At 43.4% G+C, this 13,904-nt stretch overlaps 1 protein-coding gene across 9 annotated transcripts in view; it reads left to right on the plus strand.

The window, feature by feature from the left end:
- TIMELESS (timeless circadian regulator) overlaps positions 1–13,904 on the plus strand; it is a 361,230-nt gene that overhangs the window by 99,879 nt on the left and 247,447 nt on the right. For all 9 annotated transcript variants that reach the window (XM_069230703.1, XM_069230700.1, XM_069230699.1 and 6 more), the window contains exons 9-12: positions 788–964; positions 1,741–1,958; positions 2,194–2,297; positions 2,638–2,807. In XM_069230703.1, the coding sequence (XP_069086804.1) occupies positions 788–964; positions 1,741–1,958; positions 2,194–2,297; positions 2,638–2,807 (669 nt within the window). The remainder of the gene's footprint in view (positions 1–787; positions 965–1,740; positions 1,959–2,193; positions 2,298–2,637; positions 2,808–13,904) is intronic.

Below are 13,904 nucleotides of genomic sequence, written 5' to 3' on the forward strand. Positions count from 1 at the left end.
TTGCTTCTATGTCAGATGCCATAAATGGTTGGGTGAGGATTTCCGGAGCCTTTTAAACAAGTTTTTCTTATTTAGAGAGATGTACTTTTTCTCATCTTTCCCACGTTTCCTGAATTATGTCTGCGTTTATTGGATTGTAGTTCAAAACTCGCCTTTATGAAGATTTTACTCCACGCAATAGCGGAAGCGCATTTCAGATTTGTCATGCATGTTTGTTGTCTGATGGTTTTATTTTGCAATGGTCTAATACACGATCAAAGAGTGACTTAATCACCTTTATGGGGGAAGTAAATGTTCTTGTGTTACTTATCTTTTGTTACTTATCTTAACGGTCTGAGAAGGAGGCTCTTGGAAACTGTTGTGTGGATCTATGATTGAGAGTAAAGCAGGCAAGGTTTATCAGAGGATATGAATTTAAACAAGAAGATATATTACCTTTGCAGGCTTCACCATATAGGTTTGTTAATGGATCTACTTACTTAACCAATATTCTGTTGCTTTGTGGCATTTCTTTATAACTTAATATGGCTGAGCATGGCTCTGAGGCATTTGTGGTGATTCTGTAAGAAGCTAATTTGTTTGTTGTGCTTGGTTGGTAGAGTAGAGGTTTTTTAGTTTGGCCTGTATGAGAAATACTTTGTCATGTGTGATATTCACAGATGTACTATACTTGTGTTGTGGCAAATTTAAAGTTAATAGTGCAGCTGGGGTCACTGTGTAATAACATTTCTCAAAGTCAATGTTGAGGTATTTCTCTCCCTTCCCCTCTTTCATCTTGGATGTTCAGTTTAGAAATTACAGCCACGACATTGGGAAGCCGGTCCAAAGAGTTCCAAAGAGAAAGCAAGAGGCCAAGGAGACAACAAAAGAACGACGCTCTGCGCTGAATGTCAGGCTCTTCCTGAAGGAATTCTGCATAGACTTCCTGGAGAACTGCTACAACCGTCTCATGTATATTGTGAAAGTGAGTTGGACCCTTTGTCATGGTGGAAACATGAGGGTGTCAGATGCGGATGTGACTAGCTAATGTACAAGCAGTATCTCTGGCCTCTCGGTCAACGCATCTCAGTAAACAGATAGATCACTGCTCCGTTCTGTACATGATATGTCTGTGTGTATGCTGCTGCTAGCATTAATTTGCTCTTGTAAGTTGTTACTGCAGCACTGTTGTGAAAATGTCATTTATAGAAAGTAATTGTGGAGAAGACCACTTGGTATCAAGTTAGCACTCTTTATGATGGGATGCTGTTTTGTAATGAGTCAAAGTCTTCACCTTGTTTAAAGTAGCAATCTGATTTCTGAAGTATTACAACGTTTGTGTTGAGCATGCCTGAGGAGATTGATGCTAAGGTATTTTGGAGGTGTCACAATATTGTGTTTGAAGCTGGTGTTTTGGCTGGGCTAGCTTGAAAGATAGCTAATGTGATTAATGCTCCATTCTATGAATGTGTGCGGGAAAGACCACTAATGCTTATACATCTGGCCTGGTTTGTCTTACTTTTCAATCTACTGAGATAGAGCGAGTGTTCCAGCTGTGCCTAGTAATTAGATATAAATGGATTGTGCAGCATTTTTTGTATGTATTAATTTATAATACGTTGGTGATAGCTCTGCACTAATGCTTAAAGCTGCAAAGTTTGACCCTCAGAACTTTGATCTATGAAACAAGCTTGGGTGCAGAGGTTAAATACCAGAGGCCCTTGTTGAGATGTAATACTGTCTGTTGTATTTGATCCTCAGGATCACCTCATGCGTGAGAAGGCCCAGCAACACGATGAAACCTATTACATGTGGTCGATGGCTTTCTTCATGTCCTTTAATCGTCTCTACCGCTTCCGGCCTGAGCTCGTATCAGAGACAGTGAGCATCCGCACCTTCCACTTCATTGAGCAAAATCTCACAAACTATTACGAGATGATGTTAATGGACAAGAAGGAAGCAACTTCATGGTCAAAGAGGTATGGGAATAGCAGCATGTTGAGAATAAATGGCGATAGTAGACTGCCTGGATATAGTTGGCGGGTGGGATGTTTCTCAGGTGTGATATTGGAGAGGGAAGAGAAGTCCAACTGAGGACAGGTGAAATATTCAGTAACCATTTCAAGTGGTTTTCTCGATTGCTCGCCTCAGTCTTTTATTATTCAGCCTCTTTTATTGCCTCTTATGTCTTTTCTTTCGCCTGTCTGACCCAAGAATGCATCTGGCATTGAAGGCATACCAGGAGCTGCTGACAACAATCTACGAAATGGACCTTTCTAAAGATGAGGCGGTCCGTGACAGCAGCAGAATTATCAAGAGTAAGTCACTTGATGATAACTGCATCTTCGGCGCTAGTTCCTAGTGGCTGTGGGCATAGATTGCTGTGCTGAAAACAGGCTTGCAGCCTACCACAGAAATTTGGTTCATGCTGTGGGGCATCAGTTCACTGTTTATTTTTAAACATAAGTTACAGGGACAATACAAGATCTTTGAAACACCAAGCTGTTGGTGCAACTTGCAAGTATTATAGAGTGTTTTGGATAGCATATAATGTTTAAATCACAACGTTTGGTCAGTTGACCATGTCTTCTGAATGGATTTCAACATTTATCTTGCTTTGCACTCTGAGCTGTTTCTTTGGTCTCTTGCCTTCAACAGACAATATATTTTACCTTATGGAGTACCGGGAGCTGTTTTTGGCCCTGTTTCGAAAGTTTGATGAAACCAAGCAACCACGCTCATTTTTGAAAGATCTGGTAGAGACCACGCACCTCTTCCTTAGGATGTTAGAAAAATTCTGCAAAGGGAAGAACAGTTTAGTTGTCCAGGTAAGACCATTCAAGGGGGAGAAGCTGGTAACTTACCCCCAACATTGATTTTTTCACATCAGGTGTGATCGACTATCACTGTGCATATGAAAGGGATGGTGAAATTGGTATGTGAGTTTGTTCTTTCACCCCCTGCCGCCCCCACCACCACATCACTAGTTATGCTTTACACAGTTCAATTAGTAGTAGCCCCTGAGAGTCCAAAGAGTGGAGTCTAGGATCTTTGGTATCCTGTTCACACTGGGTCCTTTACCGAGCGGCATTTGGCAGTGCAGCCAGTGTTTGCTTTTATTAGTGTGTGTGTGTGTGTACATTCTGTACTCTAAATTAGTAGAGGAGAGAAATTCTCTAAATATAATGTTCTCCTTCTATACCTGCCATGCACTAAAGCTCCCACAAACCATATGTATTTTAAACATTGCTGGACTTCTCGTGGACGTGTGCAAGGAATTAGAAGTGGTCTCTTCCTCCTTGCATTTTATGTGATTTTTTTATTTTTTTTATTTTCCTTCACACTTGTGAGTTAATTCAGAGGGACCTTCCTCCCAATGTGCTTTTGAGGCCACTTTTAGTGCTGTTATCTGCCAAACTGGCATGCTAGTCATATGTGACCTCTCATAGGCGACTTTTATTTTTTTGCAGCTATTGCCGTATCAATCAATTATATGGAGTGGTGCAACAAGTACTGCCTACAATAGGAACTGTCAAAGTGATTCACTTTCTGTCACATAATCTGATTTAAAAATGTTTCTAATTCCTAAGAATCTAAACCCAAAACAGAGTTCCCTACACAAGACACATTTAACTGTATGCCCTGGGCCATTTATCTTTTAAAATTACTGTATCAGCATAACTTTGTTCTTTAATGCCAAAAGGCTAACATCTTGTAACAGATATTTTACAATCAATGGAAACAAATGTGAAGTCGGAATGAATTTTAGAGGCAGGAATAAAATAAAACGCAGGGTACTGGGCCACAGAAAACTGACAAATTAACTGTTTTGAAGTGATTTAGTAGTAGACATCCAAATTAAATTATCTAGGCAGTCCGTAATAATGAGGAATTCAAACATTCACTGAAGCACATCATACTTGGCTTTCTTCTTTTAAAATTAATGATTTAAGAGAACTGAACATTTCATGGAAACAAATAATTTTGGAGTCCCAGCTCATTAGTGATGCTAACCAAACAAAATATGTACTGGTCACAATAAGGCATTATGGTACAACAAACAAAGCAGTGCCTGACTGCTAGATGTTTGCTGCACAATTTTTCAGCAGTGCACAGGCAGTTACAATACACTTCTGCTGCAGAAACTGCAAATAGTGTGTTAAATCATTCCAGGCATACTAGCTACAGCCATCTTCTTTCCACTTTACTAGATCCTTTTTCTGGTATTCCTTTAATGATATGCTTCCCGATACCCTTTAATTAGTTGTGCCCAGCGGGCTCTATGGCATTGTTTTGTGCAGACTGATGGGAAGGTTGCTGCTGTTGCCTGAAATTCATTATTTTGTTAGCTTTGCTGTTGATCTGTTTTTGTTTCCTAGTTCCTAATCTGCCATTGCCATCTGGAAGCATTTACATGCATGACATGGGGGGGGGGGGAAGGGGTTCTCTTCCAGGGGATCCTCTGACATGGGGAGGAGGGGGGGGAAGGGGTTCTCTTCCAGGGGATCCTCATCAGTCATAATCACACTTTGGAAATATATAGTTTCTATTTAGAAGGGTTTTTGTACTTGCCTGTATTTGTGGCGCTGCTTGACAAATCTTCACAAAACGTTCCCCCAAAATATGTCAGTCGCAGCAGCTGCTGCCTGGAAAGTTTCGGGGTGATCTGTCCAGAGGAGGCTGAGAAAAAGGGGGGTTGCAAAACAAGTTTTCCCCATTAATTTTTCATAAGGGATTTTGAACAATTGAGAAATAAACAGATAAAAAATGTATGTGTGTATGTATATATATATATATATATATCTGTGTTCGATGGCATGTGTAGCTGCAGATACACATGCTTTGCACATCCCGCCATCTAGTGTTGGGTTCGGAGTGTTACAAGTTGTTTTTCTTCAAAGAAGTCTTTTCGAGTCACGAGATCGAGGGACTCCTCCCCTTTCGGCTCCATTGCGCATGGGCGTCAACTCCATCTTAGATTGTTTTCTTTCCGCCATCAAGTTCGGACGTGTTCCTTTTCGCTCTGCGTTTCGATTCGGAAAGATAGTTAGAATCTCTGAAAATTTGACGGTATTGTTTGCGTTCAGTATTAGGTTAGTTACAACAGATCGACACCGAATTTTGAAGAGCTCCTGTGGCCCTTCGGGGTTTTCGATCCCCCGTCGGGGCCTGGTCGGCCCGACCACGTGTCTCTTCAAGGCTAATGAAACGGACCCCATTCCGCTTCCGTCCCAAATGTCACAACAAGTATCCTTATACAGATCAGCATCTGGTCTGTAACTTGTGTTTGTCTAGAACACAAAGAAGATACTTGTGAAGCTTGTCGAGCGTTTCGGTCGAGGAAGACATTAAGAGACCGAAGAGCGAGAAGACTACAGATGGCATCGGTGCCGACAGGACAAAAACACTTGGAGGAGGAAGAAGAAACCTTCTCCATCGAGGATTCGGATTCGGACTCGGACGAGGTTGATCCCGAACAGGCGCAGAAAACCGTGAGTAAGACGTCGACACACAAAACACACGGAAAGACCACTAAAGCCCAGGGGACGCCACCGCCAGCAGGCCATGGCTTAACCCATAAAATAGGTGACCGATCATCGGCACCGAAAAAGGGCACGCATGTGTTGAAGACATCCGACTTCGGTCGAGATACCGGCACAGAGCAGACTCGATCCAGAGACAGCGGGTCAGAGCAAGTTCGGCTCAGAGAGGGCGGCATCGAAACGAGTTGGCACGAGAGACCGTAACGCCGAAAATTAAAAAAGTGTCGTCGGAGCCGAAAAAGACTGCCGAAAAGGTTTCCATACCGAAACATCCGGCCTCTGAACCGAAAACAAGTTCCCACACAGAGGAACAGGGACTGTCCTCACAAATGCAAGGACATAGGTTCGGACAAGAACTAGAGTCAATGGAGCCAGACTACACTCAGAGAAGGCTCCACATCCAAAAGGACACAGGGAAGATAAGCACTCTTCCCCCAATTAGGATGAAAAGAAGACTTGCCTTTCAAGAAAGACAAGCAGCCACAGGCAAAGGTGGCAAGACAAGTAACCCCGCCACCATCTCCACCACTCTCAACGCACACATCACCGGTAGCCACGCCACCACTGATGCAGTCCCCAACTCATACTGGAATGAGTCAGGATGATCCCGACGCATGGGATCTTTATGATGCGCCAGTATCAGATAACAGCCCAGACTGTTATCCAGCGAGACCGTCGCCACCTGAGGACAGTACAGCCTACACACAGGTGGTGGCAAGAGCAGCCGCGTTTCATAATGTCACCCTGCATGCAGAGCCTATTGGGGATGACTTTTTATTTAACACACTATCCTCCACACATAGCCAATACCAGAGTCTCCCTATGCTACCTGGAATGCTAAAACACTCCAAACAGGTGTTTCAGGAGCCTGTGAAGGGCAGGGCCATAACTTCAAGGGTGGAGAAGAAACACAAGCCGCCGCCAACAGACCCTGTATACATCACGCAGCAATTAACACCAGACTCTGTGGTAGTAGGGGCAGCTCGCAAAAGAGCGAACTCACACACCTCAGGAGACGCACCACCTCCAGACAAGGAGAGTCGCAAGTTCGACGCTGCAGGGAAAAGGGTTGCAGCACAAGCGGCCAACCAATGGCGCATTGCCAACTCACAGGCATTGCTGGCGAGATATGATAGGGCTCATTGGGACGAAATGCAACATTTCATGGAACACTTGCCCAAAGAGTTCCAAAAAAGGGCACAACAGGTGGTGGAGGAAGGACAGAGTATCTCGAACAATCAGATACGCTCGGCAATGGATGCAGCAGATACAGCTGCTAGGACAGTAAATACTGCAGTGACCATAAGGAGACACGCATGGCTGCGTACATCAGGATTCAAGCCGGAAATACAACAAGCCGTGCTGAATATGCCAATTAACGGACAGCAGTTGTTTGGGCCGGAGGTGGACACTGCTATCGAAAAACTTAAAAAGGACACTGATACGGCCAAAGCCATGGGCGCACTCTACTCCCCACAGAGCAGAGGCACATTTCGTAAAACACAGTTTCGAGGGGGGTTTCGAGGACAAAGCACAGAACTCACAAACAAGGCCCACTTATCAGAGCCAATATCAGCGGGGAAGTTTTCGGGGACAATATAGAGGGGGCCAATTCCAAAAGAGCAGAGGGAAGTTCCAAAGTCCCAAAATTCCTCAAAACAAGCAGTGACTTCGACGTCACAAATCCCCCAACACATAACACCTGTAGGGGGGAGACTAACCAAGTTCTACAAACATTGGGAGGAAATAACAGACACTTGGGTCCTAGCAATTATCCAGCATGGTTATTGCATAGAATTTCTCAAATTCCCTCCAAATGTACCACCGAAAACACAAAATATGTCAAAACAACACATAGATCTTCTAGAACTAGAGGTCCAAGCGTTGTTACAAAAAGATGCAATAGAACTGGTACCAATTCATCAGAGAGGAACAGGAGTTTACTCGCTGTACTTTCTCATACCCAAAAAGGACAAAACTCTAAGACCTATATTAGATCTCAGAACATTAAATATCTACATCAAATCAGATCACTTTCACATGGTGACATTAAAGGACGTAATCCCATTGCTCAAACAACAAGACTACATGGCAACACTAGACCTAAAAGATGCATACTTCCATATACCGATACTTCCTTCACACAGAAAGTACTTAAGGTTTGTATTCCAAGGGGTACATTACCAATTCAAAGTGTTGCCACTCGGGATAACAACTGCGCCAAGAGTTTTTACAAAATGCCTGGCAGTAGTGGCTGCTCATATCAGGAGGCAGCAAATACATGTGTTCCCGTACCTAGATGATTGGTTAATCAAAACCAACACGCAAGAACGGTGTTCACAACACACAAAGTATGTCATAGAAACCCTACACAAACTAGGTTTCTCACTCAACTACACAAAGTCACACCTTCAGCCGTGTCAAACACAGCAATACTTAGAGGCAACAATCAACACAACAAAAGGATTGCCACTCCAAGTCCACAAAGGGTACAGGCTTTTCACAATGTAAAACAGGCCATGTATCCAAAACAAAAGATACAAGTCAAGGTGGTGATGAAACTACTAGGCATGATGTCCTCATGCATAGCCATTGTCCCAAACGCAAGGTTGCACATGCGGCCCTTACAACAGTGCCTAGCATCACAGTGGTCACAAGCACAGGGTCAACTTCTAGATCTAGTGTTGATAGACCGCCAAACATACACCTCGCTTCAATGGTGGAACAATATAAATTTAAACCAAGGGCGGCCTTTCCAAAACCCAGTGCCTCAATACGTAATAACGACAGATGCCTCCATGATAGGGTGGGGAGCACACCTCAATCAACACAGCATCCAAGGACAATGGGACACTCAGCAGAGACAGTTTCACATAAATCACTTAGAACTACTGGCAGTATTTCTAGCGTTGAAGGCATTTCAACCCATAATAAGCCACAAACACATTCTTGTCAAAACAGACAACATGACAACGATGTATTATCTGAACAAACAGGGAGGAACACACTCAACACAGTTGTGTCTCCTGGCACAGAGAATATGGCATTGGGCGATTCTCAACCACATTCGCCTAATAGCACGGTTTATTCCAGGGATTCAGAATCAGTTAGCAGACAATCTCTCTCAGGATCACCAACAAATCCACGAATGGGAGATTCACCCCCAAATACTAAACACTTACTTCCAAAAATGGGGAACGCCACAAATAGACCTATTTGCAACAAAAGAAAACGCAAAATGCCAAAACTTCGCATCCCGGTACCCACAAGATCAATCTCAGGGCAATGCGTTATGGATGAGTTGGTCAGGGATATTTGCATACGCTTTTCCCCCTCTCCTTCCGTATCTAGTCAACAAATTGAGTCAAAACAAACTCAAACTCATACTAATAGCACCAACCTGGGCAAGATAACCTTGGTACACAACACTACTACTACTCTCAGTAGTGCCTCATATCAAGCTTCCAAACAGACCAGATCTGTTAACTCAACACAAACAACAGATCAGGCATCCAAATCCAGCATCACTGAATCTAGCAATTTGGCTCCTGAAGTCTTAGAATTCGGACATCTAGACCTTACACAGGAATGTATGGAGGTCATAAAACAAGCAAGGAAACCAACCACAAGACATTGCTATGCAAATAAGTGGAAAAGATTTGTTTATTATTGCCATAATAATCAAATTCAGCCATTACACGCATCTGCTAAAGACATCGTAAGCTACTTACTACATTTACAAAAGTCAAAGCTAGCTTTTTCATCCATTAAAATACATCTTACCGCAATTTCAGCTAATCTGCAAATTACGCACTCAACTTCATTATTTAGGATCCCAGTCATAAAAGCATTTATGGAGGGCCTAAAGAGAATTATCCAACCAAGAACGCCACCAGTTCCTTCGTGGAACCTTAACATTGTCTTAACACGACTCATGGGTCCACCTTTTGAACCCATGCACTCATGTGAGATACAATATTTAACATGGAAAGTAGCGTTTCTCATTGCCATCACATCTCTAAGAAGAGTAAGTGAAATACAGGCATTTACCATACAAGAACCCTTTATTCAAATACAAAGCATAAAGTAGTTTTACAAACTAATCCAAAGTTCTTACCAAAAGTCATATCACCGTTTCACTTAAATCAAACAGTAGAACTACCAGTGTTCTTTCCAGAGCCGGATTCTGTAGCTGAAAGAGCACTACTTACATTGGACATCAAAAGAGCTTTAAGGTACTACATTGATAGAACAAAACAAATACGGAAAACAAAACAACTGTTCGCTGCTTTTCAAAAACCTCATACAGGGAATCCAATATCCAAACAAGGCATTGCCAGATGGCTAGTTAAATGTATTCAAACCTGTTATCTCAAAGCAAAAAGAGAACTACCTATAACACCAAAGGCACATTCAACTAGGAAGAAAGGTGCTACTATGGCCTTTCTAGGAAACATTCCAATGACTGAAATATGTAAGGCAGCCACATGGTCTACGCCTCATACGTTTACCAAACATTATTGCATGGATGTGTTAACAACACAACAAGCCACAGTAGGACAAGCAGCACTACAAACTTTATTTCAAACAACTTCAACTCCTACAGGCTGAGCCACCGCTTTTGGGGAGATAACTGCTTACTAGTCTATGCACAGCATGTGTATCTGCAGCTACACATGCCATCGAACGGAAAATGTCACTTACCCAGTGTACATCTGTTCGTGGCATGAGACGCTGCAGATTCACATGCGCCCACCCGCCTCGCTGGGAGCCTGTAGCCGTTTCGAAGTTGATCTTGAACATTTGTAAATTTGAAAATATATCACTTTAAACCACATTATGTACATACATATTTACTCCATTGCATGGGCACTATTACTATAATACACAACCCCTACCTCACCCTCTGCGGGGAAAACAATCTAAGATGGAGTCGACGCCCATGCGCAATGGAGCCGAAAGGGGAGGAGTCCCTCGATCTCGTGACTTGAAAAGACTTCTTCGAAGAAAAACAACTTGTAACACTCCGAGCCCAACACTAGATGGCGGGATGTGCAAAGCATGTGAATCTGCAGCGTCTCATGCCACGAACAGATGTACACTGGGTAAGTGACATTTTCCATATATATATATATATTTCCAAATTTTATTTATATATATATATATATATATATATATATAATTTGCGGCCCCTTGTGCAGCGATCTGATTGGCTAGCAATACTTTAACCAGGAAGTATTGGCAGCCATCTTAGGACTCGGTAGCCGAGCCCTAAAAAAAAAAAAAAAAAGTGTGGTGGTGAGGTCCCAAAGGGACCTGCTCGGGGCTAAGAAGTTTTTTTTTTTTTTTTTTAATTTACCGCAGGAGTCACAGTTTATCGATAAGGGCAAATTACTAAAAAATGTGAAGAAATGTCCAGCAACTGCTGGGGAAAGCCTTGAGGCTCCCCTGGTGGTCCTTCATAGCCCGGAAGGGAAAAATAATATATATCCAGGGATCACAGGGGAGGCCTTGATCCCCCCGCAGTACCTGATAACCCGTAAAAGGCTTCTTATAAAATGAATTTTAAAAAATGCGCAGACCGCGGAAGAGCCTTTGAAGGCTCCCCTGTGGTCCCAGATAGCCCATAATGGGCTTCATTTTCACAGACCTTCTCACTGAGCGTTGAGGGTTCGTGTCTAGCTGGACTCGTTTTCCATTTTTATTTTTTTATTTTTTAAGTAAAAATGTTTAAGAATCAGACTGAAAGGTGATCTTACTCTTTTTAAGTAGCAAATACATTTTTCTTTTCATATTGTGCAGAAGTATCTCATTCTAAGTATATCGTAAATCAAAGCCTACACAAAAATACTCACTTTGTCTCCCTCTCACTTTCTTTCACTCTTTCTCCTACCCACTTAGGCTCTTGCGCACCCTCTCACAGACCCACTCAGAGCTTTGTGCACCCACTCACAGCCCGACCCTCACGCACCCACAGACCCACTCAAACTCACACACCCACTCAAACTCACACACCCACTCACAGACCAACTGACAGCCTCATGTACCCACTGAGGCACCCACTAAAACACTGATGTATGCACTCACAGCCACCCTCGCCCTCAGACACACCTTCTCACACCTCTTCTGACACTGAGAGGCCGCAGCCAACTTCTGCCATGTATGGTCATGGGGCTGTGCACAGCATGGAGTTGGGTGGTTAGTGGGGGTTGGCTGCAGGGTCTGGCTGCAGGCCAGGTCTTGTGGGCAACCTCAGCTGAGCACGGGCAAAGGCCTTGCATACTGCAAGGTTGTTGGGTGCTTATAGGGGGTTGGCCCTGTGGACAATGGCCGCTGCACACGGCCAAAAGTCATGTGTGGCGGTGGTTGGATTAACGTATAGCAAGGAAAATTACTATACGTTAAAAGAACTGTAAATTTACTGAAAAAGCAAAGGTTACAGGGCCATTATAGTTAGAAAATAGAGTTTAAAAAAAAAGGGAAATTCACTTAGAAAAACAAATGCTACAGGGACATTATAGTTAACTCGTGCCCCGCCATGCACTGCTAATTACCTTAGAAATCATGGCACTCATGACAGTAACATTTTTGACAAAAAAAGCTGTGATAAAGATCACAGTACCAAGGAAGTAAGCGCTGTTGCATGGCAGATTCGACCAGGAAGGCGGGAGGGTTGCTTATGACTTTGAGGATTTCTCTGGACGAGAACTACAGGTAAGCAATTTACCCTTCTCTCCGAGGTGATCCTAGTCAGTAGTCCTAAATACTGAATAGAGTAGCAAACCCATCCCACACCTCTTAGTACAAATCTAGATCAGGCAAAAAAAATAGCTGTTACAATTATCGAAACAGATTTCTTGGAGAAGCTTGCCCTACTTGAGTATCTGCCTGGGTGTCTGAGTCTAGGCAGTAATGTCTGGAGAAAGTGTGTACCGATCTCCATGTTGCGGCTTTACAAATCTTGGCAATGGAGACATTTCTCAAGAGAGCAGCTGTTGTCGCCTTACCTCTCGTAGAGTGGGCCTTAGGTGCAACAGGTAAATGTTTGTTGGATAGCTGGTAGGAAAGTGCTATAGAAGAGACTTTCCATCTAGAGATAGTCTGTTTTGGAGGAAGCCGTACCTGTTCTCAGTGGACCATAATTGGCAAACAGATGGTCAGATTACCTGATGCCTTTGGTCTTATTTAAATAACATTTGAGGACTCGTTGTTCGAGATCTAACGAGTGCATTGCTCCTTCTGTTGGAGTGGAAGGATTAGTAAAGAATGTGGGAAGAGAAATAGTCTGGTTGATGTGAAAGTCTGCAACCACCTTAAGAAGAAAACTCAGATGGGTTCTTGTGACTACTCTTTTAACATGATAAACAGTCTAGGGTTCTTTTGCCCTTAGAGCCTGGATCTCGCTGGCTCTACGTGCCGAAGTAATTACCACTAGAAGAGCAGTTTTCCATGTAAGGTGTTGTAAAGATGCCTTATGTATCGTTTCAAAAGGCTGACCCATAGGTTTTGAGAGGACTACATTGGTACACTAGTAATGCTTGCATGCCACTGTGAGGTGTAGAAACTTCAGATGCTTTGGTGCAATCCCTTCCTTCAGTATTTTCCTGGAAGTCTTGCCTATCTTCCTTTCTGAAAACCGAGAGGGGGAGTCCCAGAGAGATCTTCTTTATCTCGCTAACACGTTAGATGTACTAGCCACATTCATGAAGGAAGCAGAGGTACCACGCATTTCTTACCCAAGGCATCCATGAAGCAGCCACAGCATGAGGAGTCTTCACCACAGCTATAATCAGAGTCTGGTGGTGGATCAAACCTTAGAAACAATGGAGCCTTATCAGACACTTTGTACTTTTTGAGGATCCGTGATGGAGCAGCTCGCAAAGACGCCAGGGCGAGAAAAAGGTCCATTGCTGGTTGCATCAGGCCTGGAAACAGAGGAAGCAATGGTTTTGACGCTGATCGAAGATGCAAGGTTTCAAAGATGACGATGATGTTGGGAGGGGGCAGAAATGTATTTTTAGCTTGGCTGCACCTCGAACATCACTTCATCGAACATTGATAGATAATCAATTGGAGAGACTCTTTCTGGTGGAGTGTCTGTCACTGTAGTCGAATAGTCTCTCACTGATGACCTAGAGGATGTAGACCAGGTGATGAGACCTATGTTGTCTATGTTGCGACCTGGACCTGTGAGATCGCCGAGACCTGGAAGTGGATCTGGTCCTTGTTGTTCTGGATCTTGCCCTATGTCTCAGTGGGGTTCTGGAAAGCCTTGGTGTTCCAATTACAGGAGCGTTTCTCTCTTGAGGTGATGTTGAAGCCTGAGGGCGAAGCAGGTGGCGTTATGGAGTTTGGAGATGGTGAGCGTGAATCAGCGCTGGA

This window comes from Pleurodeles waltl, chromosome 4_2, assembly GCF_031143425.1.
Source record: "Pleurodeles waltl isolate 20211129_DDA chromosome 4_2, aPleWal1.hap1.20221129, whole genome shotgun sequence".
NCBI lineage: Eukaryota > Metazoa > Chordata > Amphibia > Caudata > Salamandridae > Pleurodeles > Pleurodeles waltl.